A 25,410-nucleotide genomic window follows, 5' to 3' on the forward strand; every position below is an offset into this window, starting at 1 on the left:
TGAAAAAATAAAAAAATTAAAAGAAACGAAGAAATACAAGTTGTAGGAAATATTTTCAAGTTTACAATTTGTCAAAAGTTAGTTCGATAATTATTAATTATTATTGTTAACTTTCTATGCATAAATATGTAAATTAAAAATTTAGTTAATCAAAAATATGATTTAGGTACAGTTGTGGAATTCAAATTTTGGGCAGTATTTTTCTGTCACTTTAAACTGTCCAGTGTCCACTGTAAACTACCTTTAGTGTCATCATGACTGACATTTGACATTTAAACTTTTTTTTTGTTGTTAAAATTGTTAATTAAATGTCTTAGGAAATTTATTAATTGAACTAAGTGTAATTAAATCATCGCTTTGATCTGCCTTCCCGTTATTAAGCCTAAAATCAATATTTTTGAAAGTAAATACCTAAGTCAAAATGACATAAACATGACAAGAGTTAAAACTGAGGTTATTAATGTAAAGGTCGTTTTAGAGTTTACATCATGAAAATGACAATACTGCTTGAAATTTTAATTCAACAAATCAAGTTATTTTATCCCAACTTTTTGGCTGTTAATATTAAGATTGCTCTCACTTATTGTGTTTTTTTTGTTGTTTTTTAAATGTGAAATCAAAAATCTTTGTTAATAAGAATATACTTTTTTAAACAATTACGCAGAGGTTATCCACAAAGATAGCAAAACGCAAACAAATTTAAATTATTGAAAATTAAAAACTAAATTATTGAAATTTTATTGTTTGGCTTTATTGTTGTCTTTTAGTGTAATTAGTAAAGAACATTAAAGCTAAATTGATATTTTCCTATTAAATGATATAAAGTTTGCCCGGCGCATCCACCATTTTTGAAATAGGAGTATATAAATATTTTTTATTTGTTTTGTATGTATTGTATTTGATTTTATGGATATTTAGTCTAACTCAAACAAAAAGTTAATTTCATAGACGGTTACTACCGCATAATAATTCATCAACACATGGTCGATGTATTAGCTTCCGTAAAAATCAGTGATTAAATTTTTGTTGAAACTCAAACGACTCGTAACTCCCACGTGGCGTTCATTAACCGCTTCGGATTTATTTAGGGCCATGAGGAACCGAGGCGTTGAAATTTACATGCTCAATGAGAAAGAAAATGAATACCGAAACACTCTCGATATAAAAAGCCTAATAAGCCGCGAGGGATTGAAAAATATTAACCACATTGATTCTCTGTTACATTTGCATGATTTTACCAGTGATTTGATTTTGGGCGAAAAACCAAATGTAAACGAATTATTACGCGCATCGGCTCTAATTTCCCAACAAATCCAACACGGCACGAATCAAGTCGACGCATTCTACAACACGATGATGGAAATTTATTACAAAACGCGCGCCAACATGGAGTTCAGTTGCAATGATTTCGATACGGTTATTAAAACCGAAATTGGAAAGGTGCTCGCGCTGGATAAACCGACAAAACAACAATTTTACGATGGAGTCACTTTAAAAACGGATAAATTTCACGTCGGAGCGGATTTGGAGAAAATTAAACAGCAAGCGGCTTCTTTACACCAGATGCTAGAACAAAATAAATTTCACGGAGTTATTAATAATCTGGGGAAATATTTACTGATTCATTTCTACAGTATTACCAGCAAACATGACTTGGATTTACGCTTTCAGTATTATACCAATTTAATTGATAATAATCGAAGGGATTTATCTGATGTTTCTCAAATAATGTATAACTTCATCAAGAGTTTCCCAACAGACTTTAAAGACTTCCCAATTGACTCACGATGGATTCCTGAAACTAATTACTGGGGGAGATCTTGTTTTACAAGCAACAAACTAATCCTTAGTCTGCATTTTATTGCAAACTGTAAGAAAGAGCAGTTGGAGTTTGACAAAAAAGAGAAGAAAAAGTCGGGTCAAGTCTCACTTCGTGACTATATGACTCGAAGACGGCAAAACACACTTGACGACCAATTCGATGATGTTTTAATTGACGAATTTTTAAATTTAATTGAATCATACGATAATTTCCTACTCGGAATCCTCAAAGATAAAATTGAATTAAGCGACGACGACGTAATTAAAATCCTCGAATTATTAACCTGGAGGTTTATTTTTCACCGCTGCACTGTTATAAATGTGAGAAAAATTGACCCAAATCAACGTTATCTCACTCTCACAAATCTCAAAGTACATTATCGATGGTTCCTGAAATACTCGGTAAACACGGTGAAATTAATTTTGAACAAACAATTGTCGAGCGAACTGGGAGATGTTTTAGAAAAGATTAATAAAAGTCTAGAGAAACAATTCTCTTTACTTCATAAATTTAGCAAGAGATTTCAGAAATTTAGTCATAAACCACCACCGAAAGTCAGTAGTTTAGAAATTGATTTAGCTGCATGTTATGGAAATGCTTTAAGGAAATTTGACAGTTTAAAACACGCAGATTTGAGGAGCAAAATTATCAGTTTGATGTTAGATAACGAGATGGATCTAGACCGGAAAATCAACGAAATCAAAATGATTGAAGATAGTTTTGAAAACACTGAAATGAGTTTGAACGAATATGAATTGGATTTGCTCCCTGTACTTGATTTTTTGGTCAAGTTGCAATTGAAAAATAATTTATTATCCTCGACAAGTGTCGAAGAACAAGAATTTAAGTCGTGTTTGACTCTCCCGATTGATTTAGTGGCCAGTTTTTTGCGTTACAATAGGAGTAAAGACGTCCGAATTTGTCACAATTTATTCCAATCATTTTTTTCGTATTTGTCGAAGTGTGATTTGGCCGGTTTTTGTCCAGTTTTGACCCATAATTTGAGCTCGCTTTTGGTCAGTACTACCAATTCAGCTATAACCAAATTCGGAAATTTCCGCGAACTGATGAAACAGCATCGCCAATTGAGTCTAATTTTGTGGCGAAATTTGCACCAGTTTCACGAAAACGCCTATGATTATTGTTCAAACGAGCGCAAATTTATTTGCGAAAGCTTTGAATCGTTCATTGGGATAATATCCGAGAGTTTGGGCGTAAAAAGTGACAGTTTTATTCAATTAGTGGATGTTTGTTTGAAGGAATTGGATGAGTTGAACACTGATGAGTTAAGTGACTCGTTTTTGGTCCATTTGAGGAACTGTGCGAAGATTTATGTTGGTTTAAATTCGTGTGAGGAGTTCCACTTGAGTCTTTTGTACGTCTACGACATGCATATGGAGTTGAGCTATGCTAAAGCCATTCTCAACTCGCGATTACCCTTGATAGACCCTTCGGCGAAGAAGGCTTTAAAAAAGAAATACAATGTTGAGAGTGTTGGTAATTTCGAGGATTTAAGGGATAGTTTTGTTAAAGTGAACGAAGTTTATAGTGGGAATACCAAAACTTTGCATTCGCATTACAAACCCGTCGTCGACATGATTAAAACTTTAAATATCAAAAACGAGCAACTTGGAAATTACGTCGCTGTGAGACCCAAGGAAGTGTTATACGACGAAGTCGTCAAGGTGAGTATCTCGCTAATCTCTCCAGAGTTCAGGCCAATTTTTTCAGGTGGTAAATCACGGCTTTTCCACGATTTTATCGTGTCGATACGTCGACGGGATTATTCAGAGTCTGGATTCTGCGGTCAAGGATTTAATCAGAGGCGAGTCTAGCACAGACTCGGAGCGAATTTTAAAACAGTACGAGTCCTCGGTTTCGAGTTATACTAATCTGATCAACGAGTGGTCGAAATATGGGCCGTCTTATCCCGACGTCATCGAGCCTCTTTTGAGTAACGTGAGCGAGTTTTTGTACGGTCTCAAATCCAATTTGGAACTGGTAAAAAAACTTTTGTTGAGGCACGAATGCCGAAGGTTTGGGTTTGACATGCAAGAGGAACTCGGGAGTTTGATTGGGATGCCTTGTCTTGACCGCCGACATATTCGCTATGAATCGCTAATTGAAAGCTACTCCAAGCCACAAGTTCTTAAGTTCATCGATTATGCACTAGGGAGTGAGGAAAAGACGAATCTTAAGAAGGAAAAATTGAGGTAAGTGCGTGCTAAATCGCGAATACATACTTTTAAAAGTTAGAAGCAAAGTTTCAATGCCCAGGCTACATATTACGATAAATATTTACACTAATGACATTTCTTAAAATTGTACTGTTATAATATTGCAATATTTTTTATATCTTGTTTTGTGTAGTGAACTCTTTATTTGAGAATAGAATAGATATACAGGAGTGAGTATAAAGTATGGAACCAAGCGGTTTTATTTTTAATCATTTGCCTCCAGAAAATAATAATTAATACTGGGTGATTCAGATAAGATAATGAGCCCGACGTTCTGACGATGCAACCCAAAAAACAAATTTCATTTACGTTTTGATCTAATTTTAATTACGATTTGCATTTGCAATCCCAGTTATCTTATGTTGCTCTGGCAGTGCAATTTATGATTTATAAAAAAACTGTTTGCCTACCTTTAATGTTTAATTCTTTCATACATTTTGTATTGGGTTTACACCGAAAAGACTTATCTGACTTCTCTATCATTCCGCGAGAGCTGAATGACACTAATGATCGTTCTCTGCACTGATGTCAGAGTGACATAAGATGATAACTTGCAAATCTTAATTTAAATTGGTTCAAAGGCGTAAATGGAATTTATTTTTTGGGTTGTATCGCCAGATCGTCAGGCTCATTATCTTATCTGAATCGCCCTGTATAAATTAAAGTAATATAAAAAATGTGATAGTATTTTCAGAACGAAATTTTGTTTTGTTTTTGAGTTATGCGATTTTTTTTTGTCAAAATTGCAATTTATGTGAAACAATTTTTTTGAAAAAATTAAATATAAAGCAGTTAGTTGTAATCCTCAGAGTATAGCTTTTATGAGAAAAATGATTTTATAGTGGGTTGCCATTTAAAATTTTTTTTTTTTTGTATAACTCAAAAACAAAAGAAAATTTCGAAAAATTTTATTCTTTTTAAATCATCACATTTTTATAGTAGTTTATCACTCATCAATTAGTTTTTTCAAAAAATAAATACTTTAAGCAAAAAACGTTCCACACTTTTTATTCACCTGGTAACTAGTTTTCGAACAAAAAAGTTACAAAACGATCTTGGACCGAGTTTGAAAAATCATACTTTTATCATGGAAAAAATTGAACTTTTCACATTGAAATTAATACGCGAAATTGGTCATTTCTTGTTAAGTGCACAGGACAATATTTCAAGAAAATTGTGCAGGTGCCGAAAATCCATCAAAATTTTGCCAAGAATCGAAGAAATTAAAAACTTTTTCAAATGGACAATAAGAGTGCAAAACTTGTGCTTAAATGTTTTAATAATAATAATTTTACTTATTTTTTTTTACCTTCACTCTATCTTTTGCCCATCTTTTGCCGTTTTCTACTTTTCCAAATTTCTCAACAATATCACGTTGTTGCTCTGACAGTGCTTTCACAAGCAATTTATGATTTATATAAAAAAAACTGTTTACCTACCTTTATTGTTTTATTCGTTTATACATTTTGTATTGGGTTTACACCGAAAAGACTTCTGTAACTGAATGGCACTAATAATCATTCGCTGCACTGATGTCAGAGTGACACAAGATGATAACTTGAATTCAACTTGCAAATCCTAATTCAAATTGGATCAAAAGCGTAAATGAAATTTGTTTTTTGGGTTGCATCGCCAGATCGTCGGGCTCATTATCTTATCTGAATCGCTCTGTGTATTTATATTATTTATGAAGAAATTCTAGATTTATTTGTTTTGTATTCTCGCTTCGGAACTAAACAAGACAAAGCGAGAGTTCAATAACCAGAAAATATGGTTTATTTTACCATCATCATTTTATAAAATTATTGTTATAAAAGTGAAATTTTTATTAATGTAAAAATTGTTCTTATTTATCGTGTTTTTTTGACTAACTAACGATGTGTATCAAAAGTTCTGAATACCCGTTGAATTATTAAATTATTTACTAAGTTTTAAAAATTAAAACACCCACAAGGAAAGCAAAAGGTAAAAATTGTTAAAAAAATAACAAAATCAATCTTACCTACAAAATTAGATTTTCACAAGCTGTAGGAAATATTTTAAAGTTTACAATTTGTAAATAGAGTGGATAATAAAATTGTTATTATTGGTGAATAAAGACGTCTTGAATTTTATTAATATTTTACAAACGCTAGTGTTTTTATTTGTCATTTTTATTTATCAAAAGTTTATTCATTTCATTTTCTCACTATTGAACTAAACAAGACGAAACTACAATGAAATACGATCGTTCAATATTCTCAAGGGAACTGATATAATCTTATCAAATACTACTTCATCCTCTTTTGCAGTCAAATTTTACCCCTCATTTTAGTCCAAGTTAAATTCGGTATGTTGTTCAGCTCATTTACTGGTTTTAATCCAATGTAGCAACATTTTCATATTCGCAAATATTTCTGCGACACTTCAAACATTTGTGTGTTTTTGGTCTTCAGTTTCCGTCTCCATTTCAGACTCCTGAAGTGCGGCATCCAAGAAACATTTAATAATTGTATCCTCGACGTAAACTCGACAGGAATATTAAATTTCTCACATTTCGAAAATTTTATAAAAGCCTTTGTAGACGCGTGGAATGAGCAAGAGAAAAATCGCGAGATAGCGGAGACAGAAGCCACCGCTTTGTACAAAACCAGGTAATTTTCATTTCTTTGTTGATATTCATTGACCCAACCGATAAATCTAGGACGAAATGTGACGATAAGCCCGAAACTGAACAAATCGAAGACGAACTCAGAGAATTATTCCCAAATTACCACGACCAGGATTTCGCAGACATGCGAAAAGTTGCTAATTTAGACGACGAAATTAAATCGGTTGAAAAAAAACCCTCCGATGTTATTTCAGATAACGATATTAAATTCGTTGTTGACTTGCACGTGAGTCTTGTGCAGAACTTTACAAAAACAGAGTGGTTGAATCCGGAGAAAGATAAAACTGTGGTTGTGAATTTCCTAAATCCCTTGATTGAAAAACACAAATTGTTTAAACAAATTTGTGGGAAAGTTTTACCGGCGTTGGACTACCGGTTGGATAAGGATTTAGTGGAAAGTATGAGCGTCTTGCTCAGCTTCGTGCAGAATTACGGAGATACAAATAATTTAGGTAAGATTCTTTTTACTAGGTGGCACACATATTTTAATTAAATTTTAGTCGAACCTGCTTCTCCTGTGAAAATCTTACAAGCAAAACGTTTCGATTTTTACAAAGACTCAAATATCGAAGAAGTGAAGTCTTCGTTTCACATTTTGGAGGAGCTTCGTCTGCGTACCAAGACCCTCCTCGCCGAATGGCCCGACCACCCAACCCTGAAATCGGTATGAATTTTCTCCAAATCCCTTACACAAATATTCTTATCATAAATTCCAGATTATGACCATCATTGAGCGTGTCTACAGTTTCGACCTAACCAGTCCCTTATCTCGCTTTTTGACAGGTTTCGAGATTTTATTAAGCAAATGCAATGAATGGGAAGAAGTTGCTCATTCGGGTGTCAGCCTGAGCGAAAACGCTCAAAATATAACGCACCAAATAATCGCGTGGAGAAAAATGGAATTAAATGTTTGGAAGGATTTATTGAATAGTACATTCACCCGAATGAACGGCCCTACATACAAATGGTGGCTTTACTTGTACAACATAATGGAGCAATTTGAGGAAAAATATACCGAGATTGAGTTAATCGAAGCACTTCAGAATTATGTCACGAAGTCAAATTTGGCCGAATTCCAGACCAGATTGAATCTATTACATGCGTTCCACTGTCATGCTGTACATCGAAAGCGCACGGAGAAATCACACAGATTTGTCAGCATTTTGTGGAATGTTTACAATTATTTCCTGCAATTCGCCCAAATTGTGAGTAACAAAATTAAGGATTTGAGGGCTCCCATTGAGAAGAAATTGAAAGATTATGTCAAGATCGTGAGATGGAAGGATGTTAATTATTGGGCCATCAAAGAAACAGTCGATAAGTCGCATAAAACCCTCCACAAATACGTCAGGGAATTTCAGGTAAGTTTCCTAATGAATACACTCTTCACTTCCTGCTCTTGCAACACTGTAAATTTCAACTCGTTATTTAATTGGATTTTTTTACTCGGCATGCATTTCTGTAGTGGTGCAAAAAATCGAGTTGTTAGGAGATTCCTCTAAAGTGAATGCTATCAACTCACTCTCCAATTTGTTTGCATTGAAAAAGAGGTAGATACGAATTGAAACAATTACTATACCAAAACGAGTGACGGATTTTCCTCTTTGTGGTTAGTTTCGCTGCCTTTTAGCGATTTATTGGAATATTTTTAAAGTAATTGGACAATGCCAGCTCTTACCTTCAACTTGAAATCGTTAAAAATCTAAAATTATCTTGTGATATGAAAAATTCGATCTTTTACTAATTATATTTTTGAAGATTTTTTTGTAGAACAAAGAATTGAACCAATTCAAGAATTTTTTTTGTTATAATTTGTAAGTTATCTTGACACACATGAATTTCAGACATACATTTGTTGCATACATCAGAATAAATTAAATTAATGCAGTAAAAGCAGAATACAGGGTGTAACAAAAAAATGGAGACACAAAGCAACTCCAGGTCAAAATAAAGCGATTTAACCCAAGTTGTACCGTTTAAAAGTTTAAAAAGTTTTTCATTTTTAATAACTTTTTAATGGATTGATCGATTTTTATGGAATTTGGTACAGGCAATTTGATGCCAAAACCACATGTTTTGGTGCCATTTCTTTTATTTTATTTTTACTGTAAAGTAGTACAGTGATGGGCATTGAATTTCGTCCACCCAATTTCTGTAAATTCACAAAAATTCAGTGTAGTCTGTGCTTTATTGTCATGATAACTAACATTCAAATACGTGTCAAATTTAATCATATTCGAACATGCCAGCAGTAAGTACGTTTAATAAAATAAAAATTATCTCTCTGGTACAAGAAGGTATGTCTCAAAGACGTGTTTCTATACTTTTGGGCAAGGACTACCATTTCAAAGGACAAAGGTAAAAAGTAGTCAACATGACTAACGTTAATCAAAATTTTCTGGAACAAGGTTAGGAAAACCTAAAGACTAACTTACATTTTTAATCTGTTAGGGAAATTCGGTGGTCGAAATTCACTGTCCATCACTGTACTTACTTATTAACAATTTGATATATTTTAACCCATATTTTTTTATACGTAATCCGAGTAGCGTTTTTTTTTTATTCGACAGGTACATTATTTTTAAACAATTTATGTATCGCCCTTTGTTTTAGGGTAAAAAAATAATTTAAGTAGACGTGTTAAAATGTTGGACGTTGGCCATTTATTATTATTGTTTTTAAAATTGTATTAATTTTTTTTTAGGTTTTAATGTCTTTGTGTATGTTTGTGTAAGTTAACAATAATGTAATTAATTATTTAAACCAAAAATTTTTGACCTGACTCTTTGTCCCCATCCTTTTGTTACACCCTGTATTACAGGTGCTGTATTATTTTTTGGTTTAGGTAATTTATTACACAGTTTAAGACCTAGCCAAATCACCTAATCTGATTAATTTATAAATTATGGACATCAGAGTTTTTATTCGTTCTTAAAAATAAATATAATGCAACACTTATTGGCGTTAAATTATTTGTGCTGTGAAAGTGCTGTGAAATTAATTTAGTAAAAAAGGAATTTGCACCTTTTCATCCCTTTCAAATTGTTTTCCTTGTCTGCATTGTTACATATTTTTCAGGACGTCTTAAATCAGCCGGTGTCGCCATACCTGGTCAATACAAGCAATTCCAGCAAAATTGAAAATGTCGGTATTTGGGACAGACCGCAGAGGAATGTCGTCAAGACTTACCACTACACATTAGACGCGACAACTTACGTAGCAAAAGAATCTTTGAAAAAGGTAACTCCCAACAAAAACTCCTACATCCAAACTCAACTTTACTAATTTATAGAAATTAAGCCCAAAAAGTTCAAAGTACCATCAAAAACTTTCAAACAAAATAGACTCATATTTTACCGAAGCACGCAAGTTGTGTAAAGATTCGATTTCAGCGATGAAATATCCCAAGATGATACAAACTTTGGACGATTTAGTGACGCAAATAATTGAAACGAGCACGCATCTACAAAACTTGGAGGTATGAGATCAATACTTGTAAAAATCGCAAAATAATATTGAAAATTAGGTTGACACGACTCTGGATAAAGACAAGCAAAAATCCACAGCCAAAAGCATTTTAAATCAGAAACATCGAGCGTTGGCCGACTTGTTCAAAGTTTTGAGCCAAATGGGACTCTCGTTCAGGGCCGGATTAGTCGAAGCCAAGTCAAAATTGGCCGCGGAGGACTTTCTGTTGAAACCAGTCGACTTAAGTGCCAACTTTAGCCACATTAATTACAAGTAATTAATTTTTGTTGATTTAATCACAAAATTAATTGCGGTTTTAGGCGTCAAGATGAGAAAATTTTGACTATGTGGGACAACTGCGAAATGTATTATTTAAAGTCTCTAATGAGGGCCGACGTGCTGGATACAGCCCTTAAGACCCCGGCTCAAGATTTAGGCCAACAAAATATCGCCCGGTGTAGAGGGTTTACATCAAATCTCCTGGTAAGTCGCGCCACCTACACTTACCCTCGCACAACACCAAAGGAAAACTACCATGTAATCAATTTTTCAGTTTCTGGCCCAAAAACACAAGTCACAGTTGACTCAAAGTAGCAATTTGTTCTACTATTTGAGACACTACACGAACCAAATAACCAAAATGTGCGACAGCAAGGAGTTTCTCACACTTGAAACAGTATCAAACATTCAAATAACAATGAAAAATATTCAGATTGTGCTAAATCAAACTAAAATCTTTTTAAATTCCTGTCCTGAGGAGGATTTCACCGATTCTGAAACTCGGATTGTGATTCTTAAACCGGAACCCGAATTTATCCAGTATAAAAATGACCAATTGTGGAACAAATGCAATAACTTAATAAGCGAAACGTTGAATATCGCCAATAAAATTTGTATTGATTTGGAGAAAAGCAAAGGGGAAGTGCCCCACACTGACTTACAACTGTTTAAATTAAATTTCATTCCAATATCTGATTCAAGTTCAATTCAAAATAAATTGGATAATATTAAAACAAATATAGGGGAAGTTGTTCGAATTTTTGGAAAGACGAAATTGAGTCAGAGTTTGTCTTGGATTGTTGGCGAAGTTGAGACTTTGAGATTGACCATTGAGGACAAATTAAATGGTGATTTTAACATCGGAAACTCTTTGAAACAAATTGAAAAACTGACTGATGCTTTGTGTGAGAAAATTTCGCAAGTTGTTAACATCCTTCATAAAAAATATTCCGATTTGAGTCAAGAACAAGAGGAAAGTCGTATTGAAGATGAACATTTGAGAGTTTTAATCATCGAAAATCTCGACAGTGATTTCAAGGATTTGCGTATTCAAGAAATATTGGATTTGTGTCACGAAATCGCCCGACACTTTTTCACTATTCCTCCGAGTTTTTTGGAAGAACCGAAAAATTTAATTTCTTGCGTTTTGCCTCTCTTGGAACAAATCAGTCTCTACCATCAGTATTTCTTAACTCAACAAGTCTCAGCTTATAGAGTCATTAATAAAATGAATTCGGTTCTCTTGAATATTTTTATCGACTTGGCATCTAGAGGTTTTTGTGTTCCACCTGAACTAACCGACGATTCTGAAGAAGGTGTTTCTAAACCTTCTGATGGTCTTGGTTTGGGTGAAGGTCAAGGCGAGAAAGACGTTTCTGATAAAATCGAATCTGAAGATCAGTTAGATGATGCACAACCTGCTGGACAAGAAAAACAAAAAGATGAAGATCCTGATTGTAAAGAAGAAGATAAAGGAATTGACATGAGCGAAGATTTTGATAGTAAATTGCAAGATATCGAACCGAAAGACGATGAAGATGAAGATAAGGAAGATAATGAATCAGATGCTGACGAACAAATGGGTGAAACCGAGAAAGATGCAAATAGACAAGATAAGGAAACTTATGGGTCGGATAATGAAGAAGAAAACGTTGAAAGTGAAGATAAAGAAGAACGGGGCGAAGGAGGTGAAAAAGATGGTGACAAAGAATTGGGGGCGAAGGAGAATGATAAGAAAAGTGAAGATAAGCCTGATAAAGATTCGGTAAATGAAAAGGAAGAGAAGAAAAAGGAGATTAATGAAATGGAGGAACCGGAATATGACGATGAACAGACTGATCCTTATCATGGGAACCAACCGGAATTGCCGGAACCGGAACCTATGGATTTACCCGATGATCTTCAATTAGATGAAGGTCAAGAACCAGATGAGAATAAAGATGAAGAAAATCCATTTGATATTGATGCAATGAAGGAAGACAATCCGTTCGAGGGTAAGGAAAAAGAAGAGCAAGATGAGAATGAAAATGAAGATAATCCTGAGAATGAGTATAGTAGTGATGATGAAGAAATTACTAAAAATGAGAATGAGGAAGATCGCAGAGATCAAGATCCGAAGGAAGAAGACGGAATTAAGGAGAAAGTTGAGGAACCAGAAGACGAAGCGGAAGAAAATAGTCAAGTTGAAGAATCCGGTTTCGATCAGACTCAGACGAATGAAGATAACGTTGAAGCAATGGATGTTGATAAATCTGAAGCGACTGATAAAGTAACGTCCAATCAGACCGAAAATCAAAAATCCAACCAACCAATAGACGAGTTGTGCCAAGAAGACAAACCCGATAAAGAAGGAGTCGGCCAATCACAAATGGAGGAAAGTTCAACAGGGCATTCGGCCCAAACCACCAATCCTCAAGAAATGCAATCTTCGAAGAGACAAAGAGATGAAGATTTGAAAAAGCAACAAAAACCGGGCGATTCAGACGCACAGAGAAGTCTAGGGGATGTGAATGAACCAGTGAAGAAGAAATTGAAGACGATTGATTCGAAAGATGATAATGAGAGTGAAGGTGAAGAAGCTGGAGACAGGGATGAAGAAGCTGAAATGTATAAACATATTAAAGAAGCGAAAGAGTCGTCGACTCAAGTTTTGGACGTTGCGACGAAAGAACAAGCAGAGGATCAGAAATATGATGTTCCGCAAACTGAAGAAGAGAAAGGGGAAGAACCAGAAGAATCATCGGAGAATCTACGTCCTGAAGAAGAGGAAAAGGTGGAAAATGTGGATACTTCGGTACAAAAACCGGAAAAGACCGAGTCGAAGAAGAAGAAAACTGATAAGAAACAACATCCAAAAGGTGGGTTTTGGTTTTGAATATTTCTACTTATTGTAAAATGTTTATTGTTAGGTGATATTCTTGATGAAGTGCAAGACATCGAAATTGAGGGAGAAGTTGTTGAAACGATGGGAGTTGCCCGCGGAGCGGACACAACTTACCACACTTTATACGACGAACTTGGGAATAAAACATTTTCGAGACTGACTCAAGCGGAAATGAACTCATTACGCCACGAAGTAGAAAAACAATTATCCGCATGGACTGACGTAATACAACTCAATCTAACCCAAATTGTATTTTTACTGTTTGATTGCAGGTTCCTTCCGACATTGAAGCCGACCAAGCTTGGCAAAAAATCTCCTCAGTTATGTCATCTCTAGCCCAAGACTTGTCAGAGCAACTCCGCCTAGTCTTAGAACCGACACAAGCAAGTCGATTGAAGGGCGATTTCAGGACCGGCCGTCGCATAAACATGCGAAAAGTCATTCCTTACATTGCTTCACAATTCCGAAAAGACAAAATTTGGTTGAGACGCACTAAACCGTCAAAACGGGAGTACCAAATAGTCTTGGCCATCGATGATTCGTCCTCCATGGCTGATAACCACTCCAAAGAGTTGGCTTTCGAAAGCGTGGCTTTAATTTCAAAAGCCCTGACTCTTCTCGAGAGTGGCCAATTATCGGTTGTTAGTTTTGGCGAAAATACCGAAATTTTGCACAAACTAACTGATCAGTTTACTGATAAGAGTGGAGTTAAGCTGTTGCAGAAATTCAAGTTTGATCAAAACAAAACATGCGTGGGGAAACTGGTGGATTTCGTTAGTGAAATGTTTGCACAATCGCAGATGCACTCGTCGGCGCTGATTGCCAAGCTTTTGGTCATAGTGAGTGACGGAAGAGGAGTGTTTTCCGAGGGCGAAAGCGTGGTAAGACAAGCTGTGAGGAGGGCGAAACTAGCGAATATCTTCATGGTGTTTGTCATTATTGACAATCCGGAAAATAAGAACTCGATTTTGGACATTCGGATGCCGACATTTAAAGACGGAAAGTTGTTGGGAATCCAGAATTACATGGATGTGTTTCCATTTTCGTTTTATATCATTTTGCGAGATATTAACTCGCTGCCAAATGTGTTAAGTGACGCTTTGAGACAATGGTTCGAAGTAGTGTCTAATTTAGATAAGCAGTAATTTTTTACAATGTCAAATGTATTATAGCCTTTAATGTTGTTTTGGAAATAATAAATAATTGGAAAACCGCTTTTGATTTATCCTGCGACTCATTAAATTGATTTTCAAATAATAATATGAAATATTTACGATGGTAGTATTGTGGAATCAATTTGGAGCGTGACCCGAATTAGTAAACAGTTGTGTATTATTGAAACCAATTGAATTATTATTAATTTTGAATATTGTGTCGAATGGGGCACGAGGACATTGTAATGTGTCACGTAGAAGAAAAACAGATAAAATGTAGGTTTGTGGGAAAATGGATGGATATTGATTGGAAATAGAGGTACAAGAAGTAAACAATTTATTCAAATACATGAAAGAGATTAATTAGATATTCCATCATTAGCTACGACTGTTTACTAGAACATCAAACGTGAAATTTGTCGTAAAACTACAAAAATAGACTTGAAAATTAATACAAAATTTCACGTGTTAAAATATGAAAAGCAATTGTTTATATTTATTATTACTTTACACTTATTTTTTACTATACTTTACATTTTTATAAGTGCTTACTTCTTAAAATCCTGTTTTCAAACAAAACATTATTTTTTAGCAATTTATTGTTGACCAACACTCAGTTTTTTAACACGAATAAATGAAACACTAATGATATAATAAAATGATGTTTCAATTATATTGTACCTAACGTAAATGGTAAATGAAATAGTTATTTATTATACAAGACGATAAAGAAATTGTTTATCCACGAGTGAAAAGGATAAGTTTACGAGTGACGAAGTCACGTAGATAATAGTTATTTATTGTAAAAGTGTGTTAGATAACGTTTTATACGCTCAAGAATGTTTAACCGCGAGAACTTCAGTTCGAGGGGTTAATTTTCTTAAGTGGATAAAACGCGACTAACACACGACTGCAATATAACGTTTTATCCACAATCACAGGCCCAAATTATTCCAAATTTAATTAAAAATTAAACTGACATTTAAACGTCACGCCAAATGTGCTTTCGGTTAAACGTAGTAAGCTGTTACGTGGTGCGCTGGTTACTAACAGTGGAATAAAGTGGTACTTTATACGCATCTAAAGTGTGGAATAAAGTCTTTTTATAGGGTGATTGTGGATAAAATATTTTATTTTTATTATTTCTTTATCACATTGTAAATATAGTAAATATGACTCCAAGTAGAGATAACATTATCTCACTCAATTTTTGAAGATATTAACATTTACAATGAGTTAAAATCGATATCAAGGAGTTTGTTTATGTAAAAAAACACTCAAAAGATTCAATTCATTCAATTCCAGTTTACAAGCAGCGTGATTTTAAAGTTTGTGCAAACAAACTAGAGCTTACAATAAGTCAAAATAACTCAACTTATCTTATCCGAATGATTATAGTTTTTGAAATATAGAAGGTTTTGTTCGTCGAATAAATTTAAATTTGGGGTACAGCCTCTTAAACTTCACCAACTCAAATTGTAAACAAAGATGATCTCTTCAAAAACTGTTTTATTGATTTGAAAAAATTGAGTTAAGATTAACAAAAACAGGTACAGAAATAAGTATAAAATAACATATTCGTAAAACGATAAAAAGTTTGCATTGTTTTTTTTTTTTATTTTTTGGAAGATACCATGGAATTTCTTTACCTCAAATGTTACCGACCACTAGCATGTAAATTTGGGATAAAGGACTCAAAAGGTTCAAATTTCGTTTATATAGCATTTTTTGACAATTTTTTCGACGTCAAAGTGGAGGTTGCATCCTTTAGGAATAACTCAGAAACTACAGTATGTTATTGAAATGCGTTAAGAAAATTTAAACGGTGATAGAACTCATCAAAACAAATTACTTTTCTATTTACCATTTTTTCGAAAAATCTTTCTAAGCCCAAATAATAATTAATTCAAGTTAAGCACCATACTTGATCAAGGGCACTAACCTTCACATTAAATGTTCGAAATGACCTCCGTTATCGATGTATGTATGTGCCCTTCGAGCCATAGAAGCTTTAGTTCTCACCAACATGGTATTTCGTCGAATTGACTCGGCAGCATTATTCACACAAACAGTTAATTCTTCGACGGTGTTAACTGGAGTCTCATACACAATTTGTTTAAAATGGTCCCATAGAAAAAAGTCACAAGGATTTAAGTCCGGTGAACGAGCTGGCTATAAAACTGGTCCATTACGACCTATCCACCGATTTTCTAAATTTGAACTTGGCGACCACGAAAAATCTCCATGTACAAACACACCTGGCTGCACCAACATTCGATAAAGCTTCCCCGTAGATCAGCACCATGTCTGTTAACTCCGGATTAGTCTCCTGCACCATTTTTGACAATAATTACGGGAAATTCACTTTCCAATAAATTGTAAACACGGCCGCATGCAGGTGCCGTATTTATTTTTTTGCGTTAACCTTTTTCGTACCGTACCATCCATAAACTACTCGATGACACGGAATACGGTGAAAATAAATGTAAGTATAAATTTGAGTTTTCCAAAAAATGGTAAATAGAAAAGTAATTTGTTTTAATGAGTTCTATCACCGTTTAAAGTTTCTTAACGCATTTTAATAACATACTGTATAAACATTCGGATAAAGCAAGTTTAAGCATTTTGACCTCATCCACTTTTTCACTTCTCCCACTTTTTGAGAGTTAAAATCGATATTTCATCTATCTTATTCTCGAGGGAATAAAGTACCAGATTATTTGTTAAAAACGAGGTAATAAAGCGTCATTTTATTCCCTGTTGGGAGGAAAGTAAATAATGTCATGAATAACTATACAGGATGCGCCAGAACTCGCGCCCCTGAGAAAAATTTCAAGTAAGATATGATACCAGGAACATGAAAAAATGTTTAAAAAATTCTATCTGTCAAAAAATGTTGACATTTATTTTTTGACATTTGACATTTTTTATGTCTATTTAATGATACTGTTGAACTTGTATATGTTTTTCTATAATTATTTAGTAATGGTACAAAAATTTTGCTAATAAAAACCACAAATAACATTAAACAAAGATACAATTTAGAATACAGCTTCCTTGTTTCCTCTTCTAATGTCGAAAAAATTTGGAAAAGTATTTTTTCAACAGCAATAAATAGAGTCAAAGTGCAAAATTTTAACCCTAATAACTTCGACCTTTTTATAGAAATTTTTTATTAACATTTTTCTCTGGGGCGCGAGTTCTGGCGCACCCTGTATTTATAAAAAAAAATAACTGACGCAAAGGTAGGTTGCTTTAAAAAAAAATTAAAAATGTTGCAAAACTTGAAAATTTAAAAATATCTCAAGAAAATTCAACAATCAGTTTTCATCATTTAAATGCACTAAATACTTTTCTCAAAAAGTAAATAGTTTAAACAATAAACCCTTAGGTCTATACTTTTCGTTCACCCGGTGTTTTCGTCATTTGTTAAAAAAAAACAAAGATTGACAAGCTTCATTTTCTACCTTAACCAAAATTCAGGAAGACGATAATTTAGAATTTACGAAAAGAATTTTTCAAAATAATTTGTTAAAAAACATTAATTTTACACTAAGCTTTTTAAATTTAATGAATTTTTACATTATATTCAAGAATAACTCATAAAATGGTTGTTTTTTTAATTGTAGTTAAGTTTTGTTATCATTTCTGGAATCTTTTGTCTTCTAAAGTTCCAATCACTATAAAAAATGAACCCAAAAAGGGTTTAGCTGGGACACCGTAATTTTTTGGCACAAACAAGACTATTATAACAGTTAGTTACAAATTTCACTGTTGTTTTAGAAGGATTATGTAATCCGGTTTGTGTTTCCTTAAAAAAATATATTTACCGATAACGCGCAGATTTATGTTGTTACACGTAACCCAATTGGAGTTTGTCCAGTTATTGCTTCCATGAATATGTAGATACCTCAAAATCAATAAATAAGGGAAATAAATTTTCATTTTTTTCTGTAAATAATGGAAGTAGACGCGAGATACTGAAATAAACGGAAATTGTTAAAGAACATAATAGAAAAAAAAATCGGCATTCTTTTACGTTTTTTTCTAAAATACGGTCGCATGTTTGAGAAACAAAACTCTGGAAATCGGCAATACCTAATTGAATTTTAAATAGAGGCTTCTTATTAGTAAACAGCCACCTTTAAAGTGGACTCTTCAGCCCGCAATAGGTCAATCAATGAATTATCGAAACTCCTTTATCGCCAATCACATGCGTAACCTACTCCTGTCATCTGTGACAAATTAGCGTCTTTTCACACCGTAAAAATGGTTATTAAACAGTGTCAATGACATTTTCCTAACTTGTCTGAACCATTTTCCACCCCATATTGATTTTTTCGCGTACATCCGTTGCATGTCTAGAACATTTCTGATTCCATGAAATAATCAATATTCGTATTATTCTCGTTAGTCGACGGTTTCCAGTGGAAAAGTCGCAGTTTGCAAGCAAGAACTCGCCGATAAACAACCCCCTGTCTCACTCCGTATTTAATCCTTCCTCGAAGCTAACAATGATACAAAATAATGGAACATAGAAGTGACGAGATTAAATTAGGGGGAATAAGTAAAGTGTCTTTGCCATTTTATGAACCCCCGCCGAGGAAAACCAGTGCGGAAATTATCAACGAAGCGCGACTTGCTATAAGAGGTAGTGAAAGGTCTCAAAATTTTCACAATGATTTTAAACCGATTTCTAGAATCACAAATGGCTGAGAGCTCGTTTATCTCAACTCCTATTAAGCCTTTGCAAACCCAAAGGCCCTTCACACCAAGAAACAAGGAAAGGCTACTGTTTGGCAAAAAAAACAAAGCGAATCGACCGCCGAGTTCGTTCAGGTGAGTTTCAGATATTTACAAATCACAAATAAGACGATCAATATCAAAGGAAATGTTTGCTTTGATTTGTCTTACTCGAAGGTCACTGTTTTTCTTTTTTTGAAACGCAATTTAAATAGATTTTTTTATCACCAAACTAACGGCCTTGAGTTTGGGATTATGTTAAGAGTATTCCGTGTTAGCTTCCACTTTTTATGTGCTTTTTACGGGATTATACCAGATTATTAATTTAAAAGGGAAGCTCTAGGAAACAAAACAACATAAGAAACAAAGTGCGCACTTTCAACATACCAACTTGGTTTCCAAATTCTGTCCAAAAAGAATGATGTTTTCTAAAATCATTTTTACACTTAAAAATATACCATGCAATTCAATTGAAATTAATTCTAGTATCTAATTATTAAGAAGTTCAAAAAGGTAAACTGAAAGAGGAAAATTTGTGTTGTTTCTGTTTTCTGAAAATCAACAATAAATGTACTAAGAATATAAATATTAGGTATAAACGCAATTTTACTGTTTGCATTTTAATTTAGTTTTTCGAATTATCTGTTAATTTATTTAGCATTTTGTATACAAATATTGTAAAACATTGAAGAAAAAGAAATTAACATTTCATCTTTGTTCAATAAATTATTTAATAAATCGGGTTATTTGTGGGATAATTATCAACATTTATTTTAAAAAAGTGAAAACCAGGCGAATGAGAAAAAACGTGGGGCAAAATTAAATAAATTGAATTTTTAAATGAAGTATTTCTATTCGTTTATTCCACTTTTGCATGACGCTCCTCAAATGATATTGGAATGAAGCTATTAAAATTCCTAAACTAAATTAAATTTCTCTTTTCAGGCAAACATGATTTCTATGTACAACAATGTAAATGTACAAGTGGTGATAATATTCGAAAAAAATAAAACAGATTAATATTTTGAATTTGTATTATCAATTGTAATATAGTCGAATACATTTTAACATAATTGAACCTTACTTAAATGTTTTTTTCTATACATTACAGTCCTACATAATTTTTTAGTTGAAATTTTTTTCCCCAAGAAACTGGTAGTAACCTACTCAAGTAAACAAATAGTAAATAAATATACATCTTTTCGAAACCTATCTATTAGAAAAACATTTTTAGGTCAAGGGAATCTAATTTTTCATGCTTAAATTCATAACCTGCTTAAATATATTATCAATGTAGAATAATCTTTTTATTTTTATTATTAATTTATAAAAAAAATACTCCTGAAGTTTTTACTATTGATTTTTTCGCGAAAATTTCACTACTATGATAAAATTAAAAATGTTTTGGATGGTTTTAACAGAGATAATTATTTTTAGTAACAAACACATAATTTGTGATCAATTTGTCATTTCATTTTTAAATTAAGTTGGCAACAGTGTACAAAGAAAATTCAAGAACAACGAAACAGTAATGACAATAAACAAAAAATATTATAATTCGATTCATACCAACCAAATTTTTTGAAAGGTTTCTTTTTTAAGCAGTGTTACCAATTTTCAACTTTAATTCTCCGGCTACTCTCATATTAATTAAGTAATTACAACATTGCTAATGTTGACGGCCCCTCGGTCATAAAATATGTTAAAAATGAACTCAGTAAGTACCTCACTTTTAGAAATACGGCCGTTGACAGTAAAAACCTAAATAAGGCTTGATAAAAATGTGTTGAAAATATCCATAAATAATAATAATTTAATTACGAATGTCTTAATTAAAAAGGTTAATCTATTTAATGTTTAATCTATTTATGTTAATTCTACTTAAACATTGTAGTCTCCGATACCTCCAAAATGAAGCGGAAATACCAACCAACGTCCCCGATTCAAACATGATTTTAAGCCCTCACATGTTATCAACAACCACGAAACCAATTCCACCAAAAACCACCTCTCGACCCATTTTCACCAAACAACGTTCAAACTCATTATCCGAAGTCAACGACAACAAAATTTTCAACATCGGAATCAAAGAAATATCTCTCAATAAAGTCAGACTGCCTTCACTGGACCACATGAAACCGTTGCAAAAACGAAAATTTTTTAACACTTCATCTCTCGATAATTGTAAGTCCTCTACCTCTGTTTTGTCGAAATTGTCTAATTTCGAACCTCCAGTACCCGAAGAACAAGAATCTCCCGACTCGAAAACCGAACGCAAAGCTTTTAGTTCTCCACAAGAACGCACAGATTTCAACGACGATGACTCTCCATTCGGGCGATCGTCCAGCAAACAGAAAAATCTCTCTCAATGTCTTCTCTTGGGTCCACAAAACTTGAATAAAATATTCGATAATAGACACATTATTGAGAATTCTGAGACGCTGTTTATCGGGACAGGTTACTTGAATAGGGGGCATAGTCCACAGCGTAGAAATAAAGTACAAAATTCAATTTTAGAAAGTAAAGAAAGAACGGTCGATAATGTTATCGATGATTTGAATAATGAGAGCAACAGAATCGACAATGAGGACCTCGTCATTGAACTATTGGAAGAACTTTATGAAAAAATGGAAAAAGATAATTTACTCTCGTCGAAAATCAACTCGAAAATGAAGATTCATGTTCTGAAAGCTTTGTACAAGTTTGTGGAATCGCAGAATGAGAAGCTTTTGTTGAATATTGCGAGGGTGATTTTGGCGGTAAGTGTCTTGTAATTTGAACAAGTTTGATGTGAAACATTTTCATTGATTAATATTTCACGTATCACGTTGGGAAATTAATTTCAATTTAGCTCACATTACGGAATTGCGGAAACATTGCCTTTTCAATTAGAAAATAGAATGTGTTTCGTATGAAACTGAAATTAAATTAATTATTGTTATTAATGAAGTTTGTATGAACCGAATATTTAACAATACGGCAAGTACTGGTTATTGTTATGATAAACCATTAATTATTTCTGAACAAATCGATCGAAACTATTAGTAGGTACTTGCTTGCTTGCTAGAAATAGTTAGATTGAAAATAGGAAATTTAATTTTGTTACCGAAAAAACTGACAATAGCCGACTCAAGGCCCAATTTAATATTTTATTTTGTTCTCACGAGAAAGTTCTAGAAATCTCAACACTTTTCCATATTTTCTAAAAATAATAGTTCCTTGAAAAGTTTAATAATAACGAAACTAAATCGAAAAGTGAAAGTCATCCAGTTTATGTTTCATGTATTTATTTCGATTAAGTAACTAAAAGATTATTCTGCTAAACAAATCGAAATATTAAAAATAAATAGATTACTATTTGTAAAAATATTTGGAATAAAATGGAATGTGACAATCCTTTCAATTTTTATAAACTAGAAGTCCAAGTCTCTTAAATCACATTGTTTCGAAGAAACCCCAAGTGGAATTAACACAAAAAATTGTACAAACTCGGTCAGCTTTTTTTATCTAATTAATACAAATTAGATTTTTTTTATTTCAGCTGAAAGTAACTGGAAATAATCTCAGCGGGGTTTGTAAATTGATTTTCAAAGTGTCCAAGAATGACAAAAACGATTACTTATTCTTCCAGAAAAATATTTTAGGTGAGTTTGATGTAGTTTTAAATTAGTGGTAACAATTTTTAACAAATTCTAGAATTATTTTTGGACGCTTTGGGCCGTTCAAGCCCATTGGACGATGCCGAGGCTTGCGTATACGGTTACGGTTCCGTCAAATTTTTAACAATGAATACGCAATTATTAGATAAAATTTTATCCTTGGGGATATTACAGCTGATGGTTTTACATATTAAAATTATTAATAATGCTGTATGTTTTTTTTATAAAACCAATTTTAAATAAAAAAAATTATATTGTAGAAAATGGATAAAACACAAATGCCTGAACAAACCAATCATGCTTTGTTCCAACTAACTGGTGCCTTACGAAACATAGTTTCAGAAGAAAATATTTATGAAACATTTATATCGTGTGGAGCGATTCAACAATTATGTCAAACAATGGATCTTTTCTCTGCAGATTTGGATATTATTAGTAACATATCACGCATTTTCAGGTGAGTAAATATTTATTTCATTGCGCGAGAAATACAAATAAGTTATTTGTAGTACAATATCAACCAACGATTGCTGTTGTGATAGCTTAGTTGAATATAAAGATATTTATAAAGTGATTATCCATTTATTTGATAAATATCCCGGGAATGAAGAAATTATTGTACGATTGGCGTACACTTTAGGAAACATTGTTGCTAAAATTGATAATACCCGAGTCAAAGTAAGTTTAACATTTTTTTGAATAATTATCGAACTGTTTATTTTAGTTTTATCATGAGAAAAATTCAGTAAACAGTCTCCTCAACCTGTGGAAAATTTACTTAGAACGGACGCTAAAAATCTGCTCCCTGAAAACCGACAACGAATTAATTGAAAACGGAAATCCGGAAGACGTCATGATTAAAGTAATTCGAGTCATTGCAAACGTGATTATAAATCCAGATATTGGGAAAGCCGTCAATGAGTCCTACGGCTGTCTCCTCATCGATGAATTTTTGAAAGTCTTAATCAGCAATCCGTTCAAAAAGAACGAAGAACTCGTCATGTCCATTTTGAGTACCTTAAACAACTTATCCTATTATTACACCTCCGACATGGAAACCGACATTTTCCACATAAAACAAGTGGAAATCGTTGAGGGAATCACCGAATATGCAAGATCGCGCAACAAGGAATGCGTAATCGAGTCGATGAGAATAATGGGTAACTTATCGCGGTCTAAAATAACAAGAGATTACATCACGGAATCGGAAGTATTCAAAATTCTTCTAAACATTCTAGACAAAGCCGATTTGACTCTCCTCAAAACAACGATCGGAGTTTTCGTAAACTTGATGGCAGACAACAAATCGCGAAATTTGTTCAAGAATCAGGGAGGAATCGCGAAGTTGATCACAATTTTGAAAAACTACGGACAAAATGACTGGTTATTGGGGATGTTGGTGTGTCAAGTCATTTGGAATTACTGTATTGATACAATGGATTTGTACGAACTTATCCCCGATGATGAGATTCAACAATTACTAGTAATCTTAGCCGATTATCTTGGTAAGTTGACGAGGTCTTAACACAGAAATCACATTTTCATGTTTAGATGAAGAAAAATTGTTTGGAGTCACTGAAGGATCAGAGGATGCGGAAGTATACGTGACACAAGAATACTTAATTTGGGAGGAGTTTGCAAGCGTCGCGACTAATTTATTGGAGAAAATTGAGTACTTTTTAGATACTTTTGACCAAATTCATATAGAAAGTGAAACGACGCTTACTAAGGATTCGAGTACAAATCTCAGTTTTGCAGCTTGGTAATAATCCCTTATTTATGCTAGGCTGAAAGACAGGTTATATAGATGAACTTTTTTTATTTATACAAATATATTTTATTGATTGTTTTTATCGTTATTTACATTTACAAATTTTTAACTTACGTTACTTAAATTATAAATTTACATTCTACTACCTATAATAATAAACTAATAAATGGTTATTCAAATTCTGGGGGCATTAAACCTATTATTTTCCTAATTCTTTCCAACACAATGGTATTATCACACATACAGTCATTTATACCATATGGCGGCCCTATTGACAAATGTTCATCAACTCTCAATAGTTCCCCATCCTCTGTTACATTAATCATAAGTAGTTTTAACCACTTCATAAGTTTCATTTTCTTTCGAACTGACTCTTCAGAGTTTAACAATTTCGTCGGAGTTTGAAGAAGTTTATCATTTTGTTCGTCCGAAGTCACGTTAAATGATTTAATAGCATGAAATAACACAAATTCTAGGCTTTTTGTACTTTCATCTAACAAAACAACAGTTTTATACACTGGATCGACAACATACACAATTCCCTCGTGGATACACTTGTCAATAGTCTCAATATTAACGCTTTTTCCGATTAAACTCTTCATACACAAGACGTCGTTATTGAAGATAGGGTCCTCTTTTGCGAAAATTAAATCCATTTGTTTTTTTTTTAAATAACTTTTAAACCATAAAGTTAAATTGAGGTTATGTCGGATTGTTGTCACAGTCACACCAACATGGCGTTG

At 33.2% G+C, this 25,410-nt stretch overlaps 3 protein-coding genes across 5 annotated transcripts in view; 2 read left to right on the forward strand and 1 right to left on the reverse strand.

Annotated features, from left to right (window-relative positions):
* LOC123013782 (midasin) overlaps positions 1-14,565 on the forward strand; it is a 78,165-nt gene extending 63,600 nt beyond the window's left edge. Inside the window, exons 18-30 of the mRNA XM_044412559.1 lie at positions 1,089-3,507; positions 3,554-4,035; positions 6,513-6,692; positions 6,743-7,161; positions 7,210-7,373; positions 7,426-8,070; positions 9,788-9,949; positions 10,002-10,187; positions 10,236-10,450; positions 10,498-10,660; positions 10,731-13,314; positions 13,366-13,562; positions 13,613-14,565. Of these exons, the coding sequence (XP_044268494.1) occupies positions 1,089-3,507; positions 3,554-4,035; positions 6,513-6,692; positions 6,743-7,161; positions 7,210-7,373; positions 7,426-8,070; positions 9,788-9,949; positions 10,002-10,187; positions 10,236-10,450; positions 10,498-10,660; positions 10,731-13,314; positions 13,366-13,562; positions 13,613-14,485 (8,689 nt within the window). The 3' untranslated portion in view covers positions 14,486-14,565. The remainder of the gene's footprint in view (positions 1-1,088; positions 3,508-3,553; positions 4,036-6,512; positions 6,693-6,742; positions 7,162-7,209; positions 7,374-7,425; positions 8,071-9,787; positions 9,950-10,001; positions 10,188-10,235; positions 10,451-10,497; positions 10,661-10,730; positions 13,315-13,365; positions 13,563-13,612) is intronic.
* Positions 14,566-18,753: 4,188 nt separating this feature from the next.
* On the forward strand, positions 18,754-24,831 carry LOC123012784 (armadillo repeat-containing protein 2). Of its 3 annotated transcripts, XM_044410918.1 has the most exons (12): positions 18,754-19,145; positions 19,195-19,333; positions 21,132-21,421; positions 21,473-21,694; positions 21,755-21,996; positions 22,779-22,881; positions 22,934-23,106; positions 23,157-23,353; positions 23,406-23,574; positions 23,621-24,056; positions 24,135-24,401; positions 24,448-24,831. In XM_044410918.1, exons 1-12 carry the CDS (start codon positions 19,022-19,024, stop codon positions 24,660-24,662), a joined length of 2,577 nt encoding a protein of 858 aa, XP_044266853.1. In that variant the 5' UTR covers positions 18,754-19,021; the 3' UTR covers positions 24,663-24,831. The 3 variants fall into 3 exon arrangements, with proteins under 3 accessions (XP_044266853.1, XP_044266852.1, XP_044266851.1); XM_044410917.1 differs by having other exon boundaries at positions 23,621-24,401; XM_044410916.1 differs by having other exon boundaries at positions 21,473-21,996; positions 23,621-24,401.
* LOC123012785 lies at positions 24,718-25,389 on the reverse strand. The gene has a single exon (XM_044410919.1). The coding sequence runs from the start codon at positions 25,321-25,323 to the stop codon at positions 24,838-24,840; it is 486 nt and encodes a 161-aa protein (XP_044266854.1). The 5' UTR covers positions 25,324-25,389; the 3' UTR covers positions 24,718-24,837.
* Positions 25,390-25,410: the final 21 nt, after the last annotated feature.

This window comes from Tribolium madens, unplaced genomic scaffold (assembly GCF_015345945.1).
Source record: "Tribolium madens isolate multiple individuals breed KSU strain unplaced genomic scaffold, Tmad_KSU_1.1 Scaffold_96;HRSCAF=242;Tcas5.2_LG5, whole genome shotgun sequence".
NCBI lineage: Eukaryota > Metazoa > Arthropoda > Insecta > Coleoptera > Tenebrionidae > Tribolium > Tribolium madens.